Below are 23335 nucleotides of genomic sequence, written 5' to 3' on the forward strand. Positions count from 1 at the left end.
TTGAGCATAGTATGTCTCAAACTGGGAAAGTATATCTTTGGTTGAGTGTAATTTAGTCTTTTTAGGTGTTTTTAGTTCGTGTACAAAGGTTTTATATTTCTTAATTTTTAAGCTTCTAGCCAGCATTTTTCCCGCTCTATTTCCTTCATAGTACATTTTTTGCTTGAAGCTGGCCGTTTTAGCCTTGTATTCTTTTAACAGTAATTCATATACAGCTGTCCTAGTCTCCTGTAAGTCTTTATAGATTTGTTGATCATTCGGGGTCATTTTGTGCTTGTATTCTAGGGTTGCTAATTTGGCAGTGAGAGTTTCGTACTGCAGTCTTGCTAACTTTCTATAATGTGCTCTCATTTTTATAAATTCTCCCCTCATAAAACACTTATGTGCTTCCCATACTGTTATAGGATCACTATCCGGGGTTGAGTTGAAACTGAAGTATTCCTGCAGTGAGGTCTGTAATTTTGTAAATCTTACGTCCTCCAGTAACAGAGAATCGTCTAATCTCCATATGTATGGAGTTATCGGTGTATCTGGCCATTCTATTGTAATGGATACTGCAGAGTGGTCCGACCATACTGTATGTGAGATTGTAGCATCTCGAATGTATGATAAACCTGATTGATTTGTGAACAAGTAATCAAGTCTGCTATATGTATGATTTGGGGAAGAGAAAAAAGTATATTCTACAGTGTTGGGGTGAATAAACCTCCATATATCATATAGATTTGAATCTTTCAGTAGTTTCCAGAAGTGTCTGAGCGTCCTTTTAGATGTGTGGGGATTTGGGTTTGAACTATCTACCTCGGGATGTAGTGGTATATTAAAATCCCCCCCTATGAATATCAAGCCTTTAGAAATGTCTATAATTTTTTTCAATGTTTTCTTATAGAAAGGGAGTTGTTGGGTATTCGGTGCATATATGTTTATTAGTGTAGTAGGCTTTTAAACATCATTTTAATATACTTCTATTATTAATATTTCTTTGTTCTCCTTGTATCTTTTGTTGAAAAGCAGGGACTTAAACTTTAGAGCAGTCCCATTTCTGGAGCACTATAAAGCAGCAATTTTGCAAGAATGTTATCTATTTGCATGAACACTAAATGGCAGCGCTATTTCCTGCCATGTACTTCTTCAGATGCCTACCTAGGTATCTATTCAACACAGAATATCATGGTAACTAAGCAAATTTCATAATAGAAATATATTGGAAACTTTTTTTTAAATGGTATGCTCTGTCTGAATAACAAAAGAAAATGTTTGTGTTTCATATCCCTTTAAGTGGAACAAACTGAATTGTGGGAGTTTAAATAAAAACAGGCTGCAAAAAGAAAATGCTCTAATGTAAAGATCGAACATATCATTATTGCACTTTATAACTGTTTAATCTATGCAAAAGAGTTACACATAGTTAAAGGGACAGTCTAGTCAAAAGTAAACATTTGTGATTCAAATAGGGCATGCAATTTTACAACAACTTTCACATTTACCTTTATCATCAAATTCGCTTTGTTTTCTTGGTATTCTTTGTTGAAAGCTAAACCTGGGTATGCACTTCTCACTCATGTGGAGTTATTTATAAATCAGCACTTATTGTCTAAAATGCAAGTCTGTTAAAAGTACTGAAATAAGGGGGCCATCTGCAGAGGTTTAGATACAAGGTAATCACAGAGGTAAAATGTGTATTAATATAACTGTGTTGGTTATGCAAAACTTGGTAAAGGGTAATAAAGGGATTATCTACTATCTTTTAAAACAACAAACATTTTCAAGTAGACTGTCCCTTTAACATTATCAGAGTTGCAATGCCTTACTGGACACATCTGCTGAGCTAATAACAAGAGGCATATGTGTGTAGCCAATAATCATCAGCTAGATCCAATTAATGTGCATTGCTGTTCCTGAGACTGCCAAGGTATGCTTTTCAACAAAGGATACCACAAGAACAAAGTGTTTTTCATAACAGAAGTAAATTCAACAATCTCTTAAAATTGCATAATCTATCTGATCCATAAAAGTTTAATATTGACTTTCATTGTGGTACTTTAAAGATTTTATGGGAGATTAAATTTAGTACTCATTTAGTACTGACAGTTAGTCATAATTATATTTCCATATCTGAGCAGTTCTATTAAACAGTTTTTTGAGAAACCCTGTTTAATAATTGTATTCCAAGGAATTCAACATAATACATTGTGCTTACTTTAATTTTGAAACACCCGGTCATCTACCCAAAATGAATCTATATAGACATTGAACATAAGATAACACACAGACATATAAAAATAATTAGGAGTGCTACGTAAGATCTAAAGTTACAACGTATGTACCACAGCTCCGCAGCTCTAAGTATCTTTAATTTTTTTTTTGTATGTTTAACTTCTAAGCCTATTTTTGTCTTTGATTCCAGGCCTGGCAGTTTCCCTTCAGCTGCTACATGGAGATATTGAACAAATTAGGAGAGATTATTCCTCAGTGTTTACCCGTGGGGTCTCAATAACAAGAAAGCTCGGTTTCTCAGATGTTATTATGCCGGGTAAGATCAGAAAAAGTGTATGATTTTTAAATGTTTTCTATGCATTTGAAAATGGAGGATCTCCAAAGACATTTTAAGTTGCTTCTTTGTCTTAAAGGGACTTTATAACCTCTTGCTTTTGTGTAAAAATTGTGCGTTGAGCCAAACTCCTTAGAGAGCTTAATAAAGAAAATGTGTAACCTAGGTATTCAAAATGCTAAATCAGCTATTTTATTTGCAGTGTTTGCAATTTACAGATATTGCTTTGTGACCTCTCTAGTGAGCATGGGAGCTTATTTACTACACTTTTACAACATATCTTGCACATGACAAAGCTCTTTCTTGTCACATTTATTTATTCTATTCATACAAAATTAACAACTCTGTTAGATAATTATTTTCACCTTTTGGATTGAGCCAAATCATATTAAGTCTAAACAGACTTGTTATTTATTTTATCTTATCTGTTTACTTACTGAAATTAACAAGAATTGTTTTGTGATATTTCTGTGTCAGCCTTTGTGTACCTTTGTCCTTTCTGATTCATTGTACTGCCTGAAGATATGTCCTGCCTCTTTTATCTGGTTCTTCTGCTTTTCTGTGTCAATGTTAAAGGGATATTAAGCAGTGCTCCTTTAGGAAAAACAAATATATTAAATTAAAGTAAACATAAAAGAAACACATTGGAAACAAAAGAGCAAACTTAGGTTGCATTCTGCCTTTTCTGAGCATGGGCAAATCTGACTTTCTGTTAATCTAGTATTCAGTTAATACTAAACCAGTCCATTCTACTTGTAGGGATATGACTGGAAGCAATGGACACTGCACAAATGAAGTTTAAAAAAGGGAAAAAGAAAATGTAAAATCCATTTAATAATACATATTGCAATGATTTCTATTAAGTATTAGACACTTCTTATTGCTTTTGTATTATTATCCTTTTAAAGGGACACCAAAGTATTTTTTTGTGCCTAATATATGCATATCTGCAATTAAAGGGACAGTGAAGTCATAATTAGACATTCATGATTTAGACAGAACATACAATTTTAAACAAACTTTCCAATTTACTTCTATTATTTAATGTGCTTCCTTCTCTTGTTATCCTTTAGTGAAATGTTTATAATATATAAAGACACAGGTTGATATATTTTTTTCTATATTTAACTATCTTTAGATGTACATAGGTAAATGGTGTATTTTCTTTTTAACTTTATATATGTGTTTAAATTGCAATAATAAATGTAACCTCTAGGTGGTAGTATTTAGTGATATGCAGTGGCGTCACTAGGGGGGTGCGGGCCGCACCCGGGTGACACCACCAGAAATGTTTTTTTTATTTTTTTTTTATTGAAATTCAAAGAAATACAATGTAGAGATGCGTATATTTTTTATTAGAGGGGCCAGCATTTGTGAACATTAGTGGGACTGGGGAAGTTGTAGACATTTAATTGTTTTGCCCCTTAAGCCAACACTGCAATTTCCACAAATAGTTTTCCCGGCTGCTTTTGCTTGTTTGTACTTTGCTCCTCCCCCTGCCCAATTTCACTATGAATGTTGTGGGCATGCCGTGGGGCTTGCAAAGTTGCGCTGCCTGCCCAGACCTGCCTGCCTATCTGTGCTCACTGCTCAGTGACGTGTGGAACAGTGGAGTCACTCACTGCTGTGCTGTCTCTCTAAACCAGACCAGTACAGTTACGGTACACTAAGTGCACACTGAAGAGGTAGGAGGGGAGGGCGGGCAGGGGTCTGGGTCTGGGGGTGGGCAGAGTGCAGAGCTGATTGGCCCTCATCGGATATGTGCATATGCCACAGAAAAACATTAATAACTTTTACTAGAAGCATTTTTGTTAAAGTATATTGCAAAAATGCTTCTATTTCACATAGAAAGGTACCCATGAATGATCTTTCTATCCCTTTAAGCCCTTGCTGCTTGAACCACTACTACAAATATTCCTTTACAATACCAGTCCACCTTACTGCAAATTAGCACTAGCATCCAAGCACAAAGTCCTTTGCCAATTCCTACATGACCACCACAGCTGCGATCCCTATTAGCAATCTAGGACCCTTCATTAAAACCCAAGAATGCAAGGGATCAAAACACCTATGTTCCTTCTCAACCTTAGACTTCTCACTAAGCCTAAAATTTACCAAAAATATAATATTTAAAGAGTCACTAAACACTTATGCACCACCCTCTAATCATGGCTGCTGCCATTTTGGAATCTAGGCTACACTGCAGGTATCTGAAGGATACATCCGCACTGGAATGTAGTGATAGATTTCAAAATGGTGGCACCCATGACTAGAAAGGCAGGGGATAACCTCAGTACTATGCTTATAAAATGTAATTAGTCTTCATAAAGATTTGATCTTATGTTAATCCTTCTAACAGTGTTGGTTATTGTCTGCCTTTTCACCTAGCAGCCGCATTGTCTTTTGCATTCATATTCCTTATCAGATGACCGGGTCTTTTCTTTTTTTTTCTTCTTCTTTATATTTAGAAATCCTGATTGGGGCATGTGGTTACGCATGGTGGCTGTATAATGGAAGGCAGTTGGAAACAGTGCATCAGTGCATCATCCCTTTATATTAAAGATGACACTGGTACTTTTGTATCATTGTTAGCCATGCCTATTATTTGTAGCTGCTGTTGAGTGGCCATCAGGGGTGGTCATTATGTCCATGAAAATTTTAAAATATAACGACGTGGTATCGATTGAACATTGATGATGTGCATTTGTATGTTTTAAGATTTTGCAAATTTTCTCATGAGTGGATCAAAAAGTCGTAATCTTGTCATAGAAAGAAAACACTTTAAGTGATAGTAAAGTTCAAACTATTACCTTAACCCCTTAACGACCAACGACGTATTGGGTACGTCCTGCAAAAAAATGCAGTTAATGACCAAGGACGTACCCCGTACGTCGTTGGTCTTTGAAAGCAGTGGAAGCGATCCTGATCACTTCCAACTGCTTTCATGTTATAGCAGTGATGCCTCGATATTGAGGCATCCTGCTATAACATTTTTTAGCCGTCCGATGAAGAGAGAGCCACCCTGTGGCCCTCTCTGCATCGGCCATCAATGGCCATGTTCGTTGGTGGGTGGGAGCTGATCCAGGGAGGCGGGTGGGCGGCCATCGGTGGGGAAGGGGGGCGGGATTGAGTGCGCGTGTGTGCGCGCGCGTGCACGTGAGCGTGTGTGCGCGCGTGCACAGGAGCGGGTGCGCGCGCGGGCGGGTGGGAACCCTACACTATGGAACAAATGTTAAGTGGTACACGGTGGGAGAGATGGTGGGAAAATTACAAATTTTAACGATCTGGGAGGGTGGGAGGTTGGGGGTTGAGGGGGGGCAGCTACACTACAGAAAATAGAATTTTTAAAATAATAAAATGGGGGGTTAGAGAGCTGTTTGGGGGGATCAGGGAGGTTGGGGGCTAAGGGGGGATCCTACAGAGCAGAATTATCATTTTTTTTTTTAAATCCCCAAAAAACTCTTATTTTAGTACTGGCAGACTTATTGCCAGTACTTAAGATGGCGGGGACAATTGTGGGGTGGGGGAGGGAAGAGAGCTGTTTGGGAGGGATCAGGGGGTGTGATGTGTCATGTGGGAGGTTGATACCTACACTAAAGCTAAAATTAACCCTGCAAGCTCCCTACAAGCTCCCTAATTAACCCCTTCAATGCTGGGCATTATACACGTGTGGTGCGCAACGGCATTTAGCTGCCTTCTAATTACCAAAAAGCAAAGCCAAAGCCATATATGTCTGCTATTTCTGAACATAGGGGATCCCAGAGAAGCTTTTACAACCATTTATGCCATAATTGCACAAGCTGTTTGTAAATAATTTCAGTGAGAAACCTAAAATTGTGAAAAATTTAACGCTTTATTTTTATTTGTTAGCATTTGGCGGTGAAATAGTGGCATGAAATATACCAAAATGGGCCTAGATCAATACTTTGGGTTGTCTACTACATTATACTAAAGCTAAAATTAACCCTAAAAGCTCCCTACAAGCTTCCTAATTAACCCCTTCAATGCTGGGCATAATACATGTGTGGTGCGCAGTGGCATTTTGCGGCCTTCTAAATACCAAAAAGCAATGCCAAAGCCATATATGTCTGCAATTTCTGAACAAAGGGGATCCCAGAGAAGCATTTACAACCATGTATGCCATAATTGCACAAGTTGTTTGTAAATAATTTCAGTGAGAAACCTAAAGTTTGTGAAACAATTTGTGAAAAAGTGAACTTTTTTTTTTTATTTGATCGCATTTGGTAGTGAAATGATGCCATGAAATATACCAAAATGGGCCTAGATCAATACTTTGGGATGTCTTCTAAAAAAAAATATATGCATGTCAAGGGATATTCAGGGATTCCTGAAAGATATCAGTGTCCCAATGTAACTAGCGCTAATTTTGAAAAAAAGTGGTTTGGAAATAGCAAAGTGCTACTTGTATTTATGGCCCTATAACTTGCAAAAAAAGCAAAGCACATGTAAACATTGGGTATTTCTAAACTCAGGACAAAATTTTTGATTGCAGATGTGTAACAGATTTTGGGGGTCAAAGTTAGAAAAAGTGTGTTTTTTTCCATTTTTTCCTCATATTTTATACAATTTTTTATAGTAAATTATAAGATATGATGAAAATAATGGTATCTTTAGAAAGTCCATTTAATGGCGAGAAAAACGGTATATAATATGTGTGGGTACAGTAAATGAGTAAGAGGAAAATTACAGCTAAACACAAACGCTGCAGAAATGTAAAAATAGCCTTGGTCCCAAACGGACAGAAAATGGAAAAGTGCTGTGGTCCTTAAGGGGTTAAAGGGACACTGAACCCAATTTTTTTTTCTTTCATGATTCAGATAGAGCATGCAATTTTAATCAACTTTCTAATTTACTCCTATTATCAATTTTTCTTCGTTCTCTTGATATCTTTATTTTAAAAGCAGGAATGTAAATGTTAGCAGCCAGCCCATTTTAGGTTCAGCACCATGGATAGCGCTTGCTAATGGAGGCTTACATTTACCCACCAATAAGCAAGCATAACCCAGATTCTCAACCAAAAATGGGCCAGCTGCTATTCATCACATTCCTGCTTTTTAAATAAAGATAGCAAGAGAACGAAGAAAAATTGATGATAGGAGTAAATTAGAAAGTTGCTTAAAATTGCATGCTCTATCTGAATCATGTAAAAAACTGGGTTTAGTGTCCCTTTAAACATAAAGTGTAAGATTACATATGCGGTGTAAGCTTCATCACAACTGCTGAAACCCACGCCACCCATAATTTCACCTTGCACATGGGGGTATCACATGTACGGCGCCTGTAGTTCATAAAGTGCTGTAAATTGGATAAACTAGCGATGTCCAGAAGTTAGCGTAAATACAAATTTCTGGAGTCGCCAGTGACTTACGGCACTTTAGAAACAGCTGGCGCCTAAGAAAATAAAAAAAATGTCAAGTCTCCCGTAAAGGTCTAACCCGCCTCTCAAACATAAACCCGACACGTAAAACCCCTATAACCACCATCAAACCCACATCAGAACTAATAATAAATGTATTAAACCCTAAACAGACAACCCCCCACAACGCAATATGCCTAAACTATTAACCCCTAATCTGCCATTAACACACATTGCAATCTACCTAATAAAATTATTAACCCCGAATAAATGTATTAATCCCTAATACGCCATTCACCCACATCGCAAAGTCCCTATTAAAACTATTAACCCCTAATCCGCCATTAATCCACATTGCAATAAATCTTATAAAACTATTAACCCCTAAACTGCCAAACCCACACAGTGCAATAATCCTAATAAAACTATTAACCCCTAATCTGCCAAACCCCCACAACCCAAATAACTAATTTAATTACTAAGCCCCCTATTCTAACACCCTCTAAATTAACCCCAAATTACATAAAATAATAAAATACTAAATTATAATTAAAATAAAAAATCAGTAACAGTATTTAGAAAAATGAACCTAAAATTAAATTAATCTAAAATTACTAAAAATAGAAAAGTCTAACATTACAGAAACTAATAATTATCAAAAATAATAAAATTAAACCTAATCCCTATGAAAATCAAAAAGTCCCCCCAAAATAATATCACCCCCTAATCTAATGTTGAACAACCAATAGGATTTCAGTAGCTCTCATCCTATTGACTGATTTGAATTTGAAGAATCAAATCAGCCAATAGGAATGCAAGGGGCGCCATATTTAGACACGTACCTTGCATTCACTTTTCAGTGTACTGCACAAGTGTACGAAGAGGATCCTCCACGCTCCATGGCTCCACGGTCGCCGGTCCTGCTCGACGCTCATCTCCGCTCTGTGCCAGCTTGGACCTGGATGAAGAAGGAAGTGGAAGAAGGAAGTGGAAAAGATGTTGGCTGCTTGGAATAAGACTTCACCACTATTACAGGACCTTCTCCGCCGGACTTCAGGAACGGTGAGTACCTATTTGGGGTTAGATTTAGGATTTATTTCTCCAACATAGGTGTGTCCGGTCCACGGCGTCATCCTTACTTGTGGGATATTCTCTTCCCCAACAGGAAATGGCAAAGAGCCCAGCAAAGCTGGTCACATGATCCCTCCTAGGCTCCGCCTACCCCAGTCATTCTCTTTGCCGTTGTACAGGCAACATCTCCACGGAGATGGCTTAGAGTTTTTTAGTGTTTAACTGTAGTTTTTATTATTCAATCAAGAGTTTGTTATTTTAAAATAGTGCTGGTATGTACTATTTACTCTGAAACAGAAAAGAGATGAAGATTTCTGTTTGTAAGAGGAAAATGATTTTAGCAACCGTTACTAAAATCCATGGCTGTTCCACACAGGACTGTTGAGAGGAATTAACTTCAGTTGGGGGAACAGTGAGCAGTCTTTTGCTGCTTGAGGTATGACACATTCTAACAAGACGATGTAATGCTGGAAGCTGTCATTTTCCCTATGGGATCCGGTAAGCCATTTTTATTCAGACAGTAAATAAGGGCTTCACAAGGGCTTATTAAGACTGTAGACATTTTCTGGGCTAAATCGATTCATATATTACACATATTTAGCCTTGAGGAATCATTTAATCTGGGTATTTTGGTAAAATAATATCGGCAGGCACTGTTTTAGACACCTTATTCTTTAGGGGCTTTCCCTAATCATAGGCAGAGCCTCATTTTCGCGCCGGTATTGCGCACTTGTTTTTGAGAGGCATGACATGCAGTCGCATGTGTGAGGAGCTCTGATACATAGAAAAGACTTTCTGAAGGCGTCATTTGGTATCGTATTCCCCTTTGGGCTTGGTTGGGTCTCAGCAAAGCAGATACCAGGGACTGTAAAGGGGTTAAAGTTAAAAACGGCTCCGGTTCCGTTATTTTAAGGGTTAAAGCTTCCAAATTTGGTGTGCAATACTTTTAAGGCTTTAAGACACTGTGGTGAAATTTTGGTGAATTTTGAACAATTCCTTCATACTTTTTCGCAATTGCAGTAATAAAGTGTGTTCAGTTTAAAATTTAAAGTGACAGTAACGGTTTTATTTTAAAACGTTTTTTGTACTTTGTTATCAAGTTTATGCCTGTTTAACATGTCTGAACTACCAGATAGACTGTGTTCTGAATGTGGGGAAGCCAGGGTTCCTTCTCATTTAAATAAATGTGATTTATGTGACACTGAAAATGATGCCCAAGATGATTCCTCAAGTGAGGGGAGTAAGCATGGTACTGCATCATTCCCTCCTTCGTCTACACGAGTCTTGCCCACTCAGGAGGCCCCTAGTACATCTAGCGCGCCAATACTCCTTACTATGCAACAATTAACGGCTGTAATGGATAATTCTATCAAAAACATTTTAGCCAAAATGCCCACTTATCAGCGTAAGCGCGACTGCTCTGTTTTAGATACTGAAGAGCATGAGGACGCTGATGATAATGGTTCTGAAATGCCCCTACACCAGTCTGAGGGGGCCAGGGAGGTTTTGTCTGAGGGAGAAATTTCAGATTCAGGGAAAATTTCTCAACAAGCTGAACCCGATGTGATTACATTTAAATTTAAGTTGGAACATCTCCGCGCTCTGCTTAAGGAGGTATTATCCACTCTGGATGATTGTGAGAATTTGATCATCCCAGAGAAACTATGTAAAATGGACAAGTTCCTAGAGGTGCCGGGGCTCCCAGAAGCTTTTCCTATACCCAAGCGGGTGGCGGACATTGTAAATAAAGAATGGGAAAGGCCCGGTATACCTTTCGTCCCTCCCCCCATATTTAAAAAATTGTTTCCTATGGTCGACCCCAGAAAGGACTTATGGCAGACAGTCCCCAAGGTCGAGGGAGCGGTTTCTACTTTAAACAAACGCACCACTATACCCATAGAAGATAGTTGTGCTTTCAAAGATCCTATGGATAAAAAATTAGAAGGTTTGCTTAAAAAGATGTTTGTTCAGCAGGGTTACCTTCTACAACCAATTTCATGCATTGTCCCTGTCACTACAGCCGCGTGTTTCTGGTTCGATGAGCTAGTAAAGGCGATCGATAGTGATTCTCCTCCTTATGAGGAGATTATGGACAGAATCCGTGCTCTCAAATTGGCTAATTCTTTCACCCTAGACGCCACTTTGCAATTGGCTAGGTTAACGGCAAAGAATTCTGGGTTTGCTATTGTGGCGCGCAGAGCGCTTTGGTTGAAATCTTGGTCAGCTGATGCGTCTTCCAAGAACAAACTCCTTAACATTCCTTTCAAGGGGAAAACGCTGTTTGGCCCTGACTTGAAAGAGATTATCTCTGATATCACTGGGGGTAAGGGCCACGCCCTTCCTCAGGATAGGTCTTTCAAGGCCAAAAATAAACCTAATTTTCGTCCCTTTCGTAGAAACGGACCAGCCCCAAGTGCTACGTCCTCTAAGCAAGAGGGTAATACTTCTCAAGCCAAGCCAGCCTGGAGACCAATGCAAGGCTGGAACAAGGGAAAGCAGGCCAAGAAACCTGCCACTGCTACCAAGACAGCATGAAATGTTGGCCCCCCGATCCGGGACCGGATCTGGTGGGGGGCAGACTCTCTCTCTTCGCTCAGGCTTGGGCAAGAGATGTTCTGGATCCTTGGGCACTAGAAATAGTCTCCCAAGGTTATCTTCTGGAATTCAAGGGGCTTCCCCCAAGGGGGAGGTTCCACAGGTCTCAATTGTCTTCAGACCACATAAAAAGACAGGCATTCTTACATTGTGTAGAAGACCTGTTAAAAATGGGAGTGATTCATCCTGTTCCATTAGGAGAACAAGGGATGGGGTTCTACTCCAATCTGTTCATAGTTCCCAAAAAAGAGGGAACGTTCAGACCAATCTTAGATCTCAAGATCTTGAACAAGTTTCTCAAGGTTCCATCGTTCAAAATGGAAACCATTCGAACAATTCTTCCTTCCATCCAGGAAGGTCAATTCATGACCACGGTGGATTTAAAGGATGCGTATCTACATATTCCTATCCACAAGGAACATCATCGGTTCCTAAGGTTCGCATTCCTGGACAAGCATTACCAGTTCGTGGCGCTTCCTTTCGGATTAGCCACTGCTCCAAGGATTTTCACAAAGGTACTAGGGTCCCTTCTAGCGGTGCTAAGACCAAGGGGCATTGCAGTAGTACCTTACTTGGACGACATTCTGATTCAAGCGTCGTCCCTTCCTCAAGCAAAGGCTCACACGGACATAGTCCTGGCCTTTCTCAGATCTCACGGATGGAAAGTGAACGTGGAAAAGAGTTCTCTATCTCCGTCGACAAGGGTTCCCTTCTTGGGAACAATAATAGACTCCTTAGAAATGAGGATTTTTCTGACAGAGGCCAGAAAAACAAAACTTCTAAACTCTTGTCGGACACTTCATTCCGTTCCTCTTCCTTCCATAGCGCAGTGCATGGAAGTAATAGGTTTGATGGTAGCGGCAATGGACATAGTTCCTTTTGCGCGCATTCATCTAAGACCATTACAACTGTGCATGCTCAGTCAGTGGAATGGGGACTATACAGACTTGTCTCCGAAGATACAAGTAAATCAGAGGACCAGAGACTCACTCCGTTGGTGGCTGTCCCTGGACAACCTGTCACAAGGGATGACCTTCCGCAGACCAGAGTGGGTCATTGTCACGACCGACGCCAGTCTGATGGGCTGGGGCGCGGTCTGGGGATCCCTGAAAGCTCAGGGTCTTTGGTCTCGGGAAGAATCTCTTCTACCGATAAATATTCTGGAACTGAGAGCGATATTCAATGCTCTCAAGGCTTGGCCTCAGCTAGCAAAGGCCAAGTTCATACGGTTTCAATCAGACAACATGATGACTGTTGCGTACATCAACCATCAGGGGGGAACAAGGAGTTCCCTGGCGATGGAAGAAGTGACCAAAATCATTCAATGGGCGGAGACTCACTCCTGCCACCTGTCTGCAATCCACATCCCAGGAGTGGAAAATTGGGAAGCGGATTTTCTGAGTCGTCAGACATTACATCCGGGGGAGTGGGAACTCCATCCGGAAATCTTTGCCCAAATTACTCAACTGTGGGGCATTCCAGACATGGATCTGATGGCCTCTCGTCAGAACTTCAAGGTTCCTTGCTACGGGTCCAGATCCAGGGATCCCAAGGCGACTCTAGTAGATGCACTAGTAGCACCTTGGACCTTCAAACTAGCTTATGTATTCCCGCCGTTTCCTCTCATCCCCAGGCTGTTAGCCAGGATCCATCAGGAGAGGGCGTCGGTGATCTTGATAGCTCCTGCGTGGCCACGCAGGACTTGGTATGCAGATCTGGTGAATATGTCATCGGCTCCACCATGGAAGCTACCTTTGAGACGAGACCTTCTTGTTCAAGGTCCGTTCGAACATCCGAATCTGGTCTCACTCCAGCTGACTGCTTGGAGATTGAACGCTTGATCTTATCAAAACGAGGGTTCTCAGATTCTGTTATTGATACTCTTGTTCAGGCCAGAAAGCCTGTAACTAGAAAAATTTACCACAAAATATGGAAAAAATATATCTGTTGGTGTGAATCTAAAGGATTCCCTTGGGACAAGGTAAAGATTCCTAAGATTCTATCCTTTCTTCAAGAAGGATTGGAGAAAGGATTATCTGCAAGTTCCTTGAAGGGACAGATTTCTGCCTTGTCTGTGTTACTCCACAAAAAGCTGGCAGCTGTGCCAGATGTTCAAGCCTTTGTTCAGGCTCTGGTTAGAATTAAGCCTGTTTACAAACCTTTGACTCCCCCTTGGAGTCTCAACTTAGTTCTTTCAGTTCTTCAGGGGGTTCCGTTTGAACCCTTACATTCCGTTGATATTAAGTTATTATCTTGGAAAGTTTTGTTTTTGGTTGCAATTTCTTCTGCCAGAAGAGTTTCAGAATTATCTGCTCTGCAGTGTTCTCCTCCTTATCTGGTGTTCCATGCAGATAAGGTGGTTTTACGTACTAAACCTGGTTTTCTTCCAAAAGTTGTTTCTAACAAAAACATTAACCAGGAGATAGTCGTGCCTTCTTTGTGTCCGAAACCAGTTTCGAAGAAGGAACGTTTGTTGCACAATTTGGATGTTGTTCGCGCTCTAAAATTCTATTTAGATGCTACAAAGGATTTTAGACAAACATCTTCCTTGTTTGTTGTTTATTCTGGTAAAAGGAGAGGTCAAAAAGCAACTTCTACCTCTCTCTCTTTTTGGATTAAAAGCATCATCAGATTGGCTTACGAGACTGCCGGACGGCAGCCTCCTGAAAGAATCACAGCTCATTCCACTAGGGCTGTGGCTTCCACATGGGCCTTCAAGAACGAGGCTTCTGTTGATCAGATATGTAGGGCAGCGACTTGGTCTTCACTGCACACTTTTACCAAATTTTACAAGTTTGATACTTTTGCTTCTTCTGAGGCTGTTTTTGGGAGAAAGGTTTTGCAAGCCGTGGTGCCTTCCATTTAGGTGACCTGATTTGCTCCCTCCCTTCATCCGTGTCCTAAAGCTTTGGTATTGGTTCCCACAAGTAAGGATGACGCCGTGGACCGGACACACCTATGTTGGAGAAAACAGAATTTATGTTTACCTGATAAATTACTTTCTCCAACGGTGTGTCCGGTCCACGGCCCGCCCTGGTTTTTTAATCAGGTCTGATAATTTATTTTCTTTAACTACAGTCACCACGGTATCATATGGTTTCTCCTATGCAAATATTCCTCCTTAACGTCGGTCGAATGACTGGGGTAGGCGGAGCCTAGGAGGGATCATGTGACCAGCTTTGCTGGGCTCTTTGCCATTTCCTGTTGGGGAAGAGAATATCCCACAAGTAAGGATGACGCCGTGGACCGGACACACCGTTGGAGAAAGTAATTTATCAGGTAAACATAAATTCTGTTTTTTATTTTTGGGGTGTTTTTTTTTTTTTTTTTTTTAGATTAGGGCTTTATTGGGCACTCTTAAAAGAGCTGAATGGGCAATGGGTAGTTTAGGATTTTTAGTGTTAGTTTTTTTTGTTAGAGGGGGACTTTTTTAAGGTAAAAGAGCTGTTTAATTTAGGGCAATGCCATACAAAAGGCCCTTTTATGGGCTATTGGTAGTTTAGATTAGATTAGTTTAGATTAGGGGTGTTTTTATTTTGGGGGGGCTTTTTTATTTTCATAGGGATTAGGTTTAATTTTTTTTTATTTTTGATAATTTGGTTTATTATTTTATGTAATGTTAGAATTTATGTTTTGTTATTTTAGATTAGTTTAATCTTATGTTTTTTCATTTTTAAGTAACGTTAGCTTTTTTATTTTAATTAACAGTATTTTTTAATTTAGGTAATTGGGGTTATTTAAGGGGGTGTTGGGTTAGGGGGTTTAGTAATTTAATTAGTTATTTGCGTTGTGGGGGTTTGGCAGATTAGTGGTTAAGTTTATTATGTTGTGGGTTAATGGTGGATTAGGGGTTAATAGTTTTATTAGGTTTATTGCGTTGTGGGTTAATGGCGTATTAGGGGTTAATAGTTTTATTAGGTTTATTGCATTGTGGGTTAATGACGTATTAGGGGTTAATGGTTTTATTAGGTTTATTGCAATGTGGGTTAATGGCGGATTAGGGCTTAAAGGGACAGTCTAGTCCAAAAAAAACTTTCATGATTCAGATAGGGCATGTAATTTTAAACAATTTTCCAATTTACTTTTATCACCAATTTTTCTTTGTTCTCTTGGTATTCTTAGTTGAAAGCTTAACCTAGGAGGTTCATATGCTAATTTCTTAGACCTTGAAGTCCGCCTCTTAAGAATGCATTTTAACAGCTTTTTCACCACTAGAGGGTGTTAGTTCATGTTTTTCATATAGATAACACTGTGCTCGTGCACGTGAAGTTACCTGGGAGCCATCACTGATTGGCTAAACTGCAAGTCTGTCAAATAACTGAAATAAAGGGGCAGTCTGCAGAGGCTTAGATACAAGATAATCACAGAGGTAAAAAATATATAAATATAACTGTGTTGGTTATCCAAAACTAGGGAATGGGTAAAAAAGGGATTATCTATCTTTTAAAACTCTCTACCCCGCTCCATCAGACTGTCTCCAACCTTGTATAGCTTCAGACGATCCTTGAAAACCCACCTATTCAGAGAGGCTTACCATCTCTCCTCCATCCCGCATCCGAACCAAGCTAATACATGTACATGAACTGCCTGACTCACTGCTGCAAATACAACCGATGTAACAAGCTACCCCAACCTTATGTCTCTGCACCCTAAACCTATAGAATGTGAGCTCTCCGGAGCAGGGCCCTCTTCCTCCTGTGCTAGATTTGTTTAGTCTTGTTATGTTTTGTATTGTATCACAAATCTTTGTCATTGTATACCCCTAACATTGTACCCAGCGCTACGGAATTTGGCGGCGCTATACAAATAAATGATAATAATAATAATAAAACAATAACAATTCTGGTGTAGACTGTCCCTTTTATACATTATTAGGTTTATTGCGATGTGGGTTAATGGCGGATTAGGGGTTAATACATTTATTAGGTTTATTGCGATGTGGGTTAATGGTGGATTAGGGGTTAATACATTTATGAGGTTTATTGTGATGTGGGTTAATGGTGGATTAGGGGTTAATACATTTATGCGGTTTATTGCAATGTGGTTTAAAGGCGGATTAGGGGTTAATACATTTATTAGGTTTATTGCAATGTGGGTTAATGGTGGATTAGGGGTTAATACATTTATGCGGTTTATTGCAATGTGGTTTAAAGGCGGATTAGGGGTTAATACATTTATGCGGTTTATTGCAATGTGGTTTAAAGGCGGATTAGGGGTTAATACATTTATTAGGTTTATTGCAATGTGGGTTAATGGTGGATTAGGGGTTAATACATTTATGAGGTTTATTTCAATGTGGGTTAAAGGCGGATTAGGGGTTAATACATTTATTAGGTTTATTGCGATGTGAGTAATGGCGGATTAGGGGTTAATACATTTATTAGGTGTATTGTGATGTGGGATAATGGTGGATTATGGGTTAATATACTTTATTAGTTATTGCAGTGGGAAGTTGCGGTTGACAGGTAGATAGATATTGCGCATGCGTTAGGTGTTTCAGGCAGTTACTGGACTCACATTTTCAGTGCAAGGCTTGCTGCGCCTGTCTATGTGTGGCGAGGTTAAAATGAAGTAAAATGTCTCCATTTTCCTGCGTAAGTCCTTGTGCTGAATATGTGATACCGATTTGCGACGCGGTTCTATGTTAGCTCATGGGAGTAAAAATAGCGGGCAACGGGTAAAATATACGTGCCACATTCATATGCGGCGCCGTATATGTGATACCAAAGCCGCATAATCTTGCCCAATGTTAGAATGTTATAAAATATGTACAGAGAATTTTTATTTTAAAGAATGTCCAAAATTATGTTTTGTGTTCCCCACCTGCCCCCCTCAAGACCGATTTTGTTTATGATGATGTTTAATCCACTCATATAATCAAGAATGTTACTGCATTGCTAATTAGAAACAATGTGGGCTTGCTTCCATTGTGAAGGAGAAATCACGCACAGGCAAAACCCCAAAACATATATACATATACAGTATATGTGTTAATATGTGTACATTAACACACAAATATATACTGTATGTATAGAAGAATATACATATATATTTACATGGAATACACAGTTCCCATAGACCACAATGTCAACTTTAACCCATAGACACCTGTCAACTTTAACCCCTAAAAACTGCTTTGTGCAGTTTGTTTTTATTAAAATAAAAATGCTATTTTTTTTAATAAAAACCTACAATATGCTTATTTTTTGGGGGGGTGGGGTGGGGCAATTGGTGGATATTTTGAAAATTAACCAGAGGTTGGAGCGCTAATTGCTACTGCCAGGTCATGGTTGCATTAAACATCCACTTGTAATGGCATTGGCAGGTTATTTATTTCTTCACTTGTATTCTAGCCCTATATGAGGTATTTCAAGCATTTGTCAGTCCTTAAAAAAAAAGACTTGATTGAGTACAGTAATGACTTATTAAACAGTAGATTTTGCTAATTATTATTATTTTTCATGTGAAATCTAGGTTTGTTTTTATATTAATACAATTAACTGGAATTTCCCTACTGTCCCATCTAATTATCTGTTAGCTTACAAGCTAAATATAAAGAAATGTCCCACTGCCAATGGATGTAGGAAGGAAATAAATGTATCTCTATGTTTAATACATTGTCCCCTTGATTACAAAATATACTAAATACTTTCATTATTAAATCATACTAATATATACTGAAGCTTTTTAGTTAAAGAGTTGTTTTTATTATAGACATGAAATGCTTCTCTTTTTCCCTGATAACAACATGTGTACTTCTGTTTATTAGGAGATTATTGGTGCTGTTTTTAATCATTGCTTTGTTTTCATCAGGGCAGAAGGGGAAGGACATTACATACAATGTGACCTTGTGACATTGTTTTTTTCTTTACCATACATTTAATTAAAGGGACACTGAGCCCAATTTTTTTTCTTTCGTGATTCAGATAGAGCATGCAATTTTAATCTAATTTACTCATATTATCAATTTTGATTTTTTCTATTGCTATATATTTTTTTTTTTTTTTTTTTTTTGTTCAGTACTCTGGACAGCATTTTTTATTGGTGGATAATGTTTATCAACCAATCAGCAAGGACAACCCAGGTTGTTCACCAAATAAAGATACCAAGAGAATGAAGAAACTTTGATAATATAAATAAATTAGAAAGTTGCTTAACATTTCATGCTCTATCTGAATCACAGAAGAAAAAAATTGGGTTCAGTATCCCTTTAAAGTTATATGAAAGCCAATGGTATTATAAGAAAGTCACCATCAGTCAATGTAGTGCATGGAGCATACCAATCAGCATCTAAAAGCTGATCTTGGTACCAGGCCATTTTTTGATGCAATGGAACCTTGATGATGTTGATTTGTTATGTCCTGGTGTAGTGGGTGGCTTTTTTTTTTCAGTGAGGGGAGTGGATCTCTTATCAAGGATATCATAGTGGCTGGAAATCTTTGCGATGAGGGGATCATGTAGTGGGGATATCAAACTTGACAGTGATGTTTGTATTGGCTGGTCCTTTAGTGTTGGGGCAGTTTTGAAGTTGCAGTGATGACTAGATTGTGCTTATGGTTAATAGTGTTCTGGAGGACCAAGTAAGCTTTTATTGAAAACTATTGCCCTTGCGCAGGGTCATGGTTGGGATTCATTGTGGTGGGGTAGGGACATGGATCAATGTTATTGTGGTGGAGAAGGTCCTGGTTAGGGATAATGGGCTATAACACTAATACATATCAGCCAATTGTGCATAATTTAATTCAATTATATTTCAAGGAGTCATTTTAAAGGGATATTGTACTCTAAAAAGTTTTCCCAATGTATTTCCAATGACCCATTTTACCTGTTGGGATGTTTTATTTTTTTTTCCAAACAGCTCTTTTACCTTTCAAATAGCTGCTTTTGCCTGTAGAAACCATCAACAATACAAAAATATGAATACAGATGTATCCTGTGTAGCAAAGCTATGTAAACTGGAGACTAGCACTAATTAGCCAGCACTAATTAGCCTCCTAGTAGGTGGTAGAATATATATATATTTTTGTATCTGAAATATCTTGGTGTACTCATTAAGAGCTGCCAGACATTTTTAGCATTTCAATACCCAACTATTAATCTGTTTGTTTAGACAGAGAAGACTTGAGCAGAAGGCTTTACCCGCAGGTTCAGCCGATTTATATGGGCATGTCGATGATAGTTTTAATAGGCAAACAAAAAAGCTGTTTCAAAAGTAAAAATAAACATGCAGGAACAATTTCCCATACATTTAATACTCTACAGTAGGTATGGCAATTAATTTAGATTACATTCCAAAGAACTCACACTTTCGACTCCCAGACTGAAAGAGGGTAGGAATTTTCTTATAATATCTTCACCTGTGACTAACTTAAAACTTATTATTTTGCTTTGTTGTTTTCTTTAAATTGCTAGAATGTGATTTGGATATGTGCACCTTATATTCCTTTTTTTCAGTCTGCGTGCAATGGTTTTGCACTAAGACCTAATGGACACTTGATTTGTATGTCATTTCCTATAGCAACAGTAATGGAGCCTTATATAATTCTGGAACTTTTTGTCAAGAGACTTACTATCCATCAAGATCTCTATCCAAAAAGGACTTTTTCTACAATATATAAATGTTCCATATTCTTGCATTGTTTTTTGGTCACTGACATGGCATACTCTATAATCTATGGCACATTGAAAAACCAATAAAAAAAAACTATATACAAAAAAATAAATAGACTACATTACAATGCCAATTTAAATCCTTCTTTAATGCAGGAAGCCAGGTGGATTCTGCAATGGACAGATACATCTATACTATATGATTTTAATATAAGGCCTGGGACAGTTGATGTTTTGATTGTTGGAAAGGGATTAGGCAATTATTCCACTATTTTCCATGTGTTTTTTTTGATGAATATGATATTGGGTGCTGGATATCTGTTGTTAACACTCCATCTCAATATGCAGCTGATTTTAATTGGTGAGTGTAATCTTAACAAATAGTTCAGTCATTTGATTCAGATTTGTCAGATAGAGAGGTTTTCCAGCCTCTTTCCCCTTTTATAAATATCTGAAGTTGATAACTCCCTCAAAAAATTGGACATTCCTTTGGTTTGCATGTTACCTGCATTTCTCCTTATACTTACATGATAAGTCTAACATTTGTAAAAAGTTGTAGTGATTGTTAAACTAAATCTCTGAAAACAGAAAAAAATATCAAACTTTGCAAAAAAAAATGTATTACATCGGAGGCAAATATTTTAAGATATTGTACTGTATATGTATTTCTGATAGAATGTGAGATTTTACATGAATAATAGTTACACAATGTGATAATGGGTACTTGTATACTTGTTTATAACTCTAAGGGTACTACAAATGGCTTTGTATTGTAAACATGTTTCTGTTTTATGTAACCTCTTAATGGTAATGATTTGAAAATATATTTTTATTTATTTTTTTATCCCAGGGGAAATGAGGAACGACCTTTATATCACTCTAGAAAGGGGAGAGTTTGAGAAAGGAGGGAAAAGTGTGGCAAGAAATGTGCAGGTCACTATGGTTATTGTGAACAGCGAAGGGCAACTTTTAAAGGTAATATTTTTTTCCCTTTATTTACTTGTTTATGTGAACAGCTCCATTTGATCTTTTAATTTAATGTTTGGTTAATTTAGAACCAGTTATTAGCCTATATTTAGATTTTGTGTGTCCCTTTAAAATGATATTTTCTGTTGCTTTGAAGTATATTCCACTTTTTATCTCCATTAAACCACGGTTTGTGTTTTGTATAGTCAGTGTTCTCCCCAGGAGATTTTTAATGGGTGCACCACCTGGCCATCCGGCAAAGCTTATAATAAAATTGTTTAGTTTTTTTTGCACAAATTATCATTAAATGCATTTATGTTAAATGCAATTAATTTGTGTGTTGGATAGAAGAAAATGTTCTAATATTTTATGTGGATAACACTGTTTGATTTTTTTTTGTTATTTAGGGCTTTATATTTCATTTAATTGTTATAAAAATGAGTAAGGTATTGACTGAAAACACAATTTAAAGGGATAGGAAACCCCAGCATTTTTCTTCCTGATTTGGATAGAACATACCATTTGAAACAACTTTTCAATTTACTTCTATTATAAAATTCACTTAATTCCCTTGTTATCCTTTGCTGAAGGAACAACATTTCACTACTGACAGCTAGAACAACACATCTAGTTAGCCAATCACAAGAGACAATTGTGTGCAGGCACCAATCAGCAGCTAGCTCCCACCAGTGTACGATATGTGAGTATTTTTTTTCAACAAGGGATACCAAGAGAATAAAGCACATTTGAATATAGAAGTGAATTTAAAAATGTCTTAAAATGACATTCTCTATTTAAATCATGCACATTTAAATTTGACTTTCCTATCCCTTTAATTAATGGAAAATTGATATAAGGTGCTGTAGAACATTCAAACAATTTTTTTAATTTTTTCTTTTTATAACTGGTAAACTGTATATCTTTAAATGTATTAAAGGCATAGTTATAACAATGCAATATCTTATTATAACCAACTGTTTTCATTGTTTTTGTTTAATGCTATAGAATTATTTGATATATGTTATGTAATATTGTATGAACCACTCTCCATCCTTTTATTTTAGGATTATATTTCCTTTGGTTCTGGAGAGCCGACAGCTAATGAATATCATTCATTTGTGTTATATCACAATAACAGTCCTCGATGGGCTGAACTCCTAAAACTTCCAGTTCCAGTGGACAAATTTCGAGGAGCACATATTCGATTTGAATTTCGTCATTGTTCCAGTAAGAACATTTATATAATTTTAGTTATTTTTTTTTTTTGAGCAAATAATTGCCCATCTAGAAAGTGCCATGCATGATACATAAGACTTATAAATGGGGAAAACAGTTTTATTGAATGAGAGCAAATATATTTTTTCCCTTGCTAATAAATTTGGTGTTTCAAGGCCAGTAACAACATGATACATATCTGGGAGATTTATGGACATCTGCCATGAATGGTTGCAGTATTGAGAGCTGCTAATGGGGCAATTAGAATCCTAGCAATATTTTATTTTGTTATTCATCTGGTTTTAACGATGTAATGGAGTCTTCTTTAAAACTTTCTCCATCATATAATTCATATTTGAAGCAGATTTTGAGTTCCAATACACCAGTAATTTTTTTTTTTAAGCTAGCAGGGCCTTTGCTTGTCTATAATGAGATATTTCTTTCATGTAATTAGCAAGAGTCCATGAGCTAGTGACGTATGGGATATACATTCCTACCAGGAGGGGCAAAGTTTCCCAAACCTTAAAATGCCTATAAATACACCCCTCACCACACCCACAATTCAGTTTTACAAACTTTGCCTCCCGTGGAGGTGGTGAAGTAAGTTTGTGCTAGATTCTTCGTTGATATGCACTCCGCAGCAGGCTGGAGCACGGTTTTCCTCTCAGCGTGCAGTGAATGTCAGAGGGATGTGAAGAGAGTATTGCCTATTTGAATTCAATGGTCTCCTTCTACGGGATCTATTTCATAGGTTCTCTGTTATCGGTCGTAGAGATTCATCTCTTACCTCCCTTTTCAGATCGACGATATACTCTTATATATACCATTACCTCTACTGATTCTCGTTTCAGTACTGGTTTGGCTTTCTACTATATGTAGATGAGTGTCCTGGGGTAAGTAAGTCTTATTTTCTGTGACACTCTAAGCTATGGTTGGGCACTTTTATATAA

The 23335-nt window shown here is 37.9% G+C and overlaps 1 protein-coding gene across 1 annotated transcript in view; it reads left to right on the top strand.

Annotated features, from left to right (window-relative positions):
- DOCK4 (dedicator of cytokinesis 4) overlaps positions 1 to 23335 on the top strand; it is a gene marked incomplete at its 5' end in the record, with an annotated part of 608904 nt that overhangs the window by 133994 nt on the left and 451575 nt on the right. Inside the window, 3 exon segments of the mRNA XM_053716722.1 lie at positions 2408 to 2533; positions 21055 to 21179; positions 22235 to 22397. Of these exon segments, the coding sequence (XP_053572697.1) occupies positions 2408 to 2533; positions 21055 to 21179; positions 22235 to 22397 (414 nt within the window).

The sequence above is a fragment of the Bombina bombina genome, chromosome 6 (genome assembly GCF_027579735.1).
Source record: "Bombina bombina isolate aBomBom1 chromosome 6, aBomBom1.pri, whole genome shotgun sequence".
NCBI lineage: Eukaryota > Metazoa > Chordata > Amphibia > Anura > Bombinatoridae > Bombina > Bombina bombina.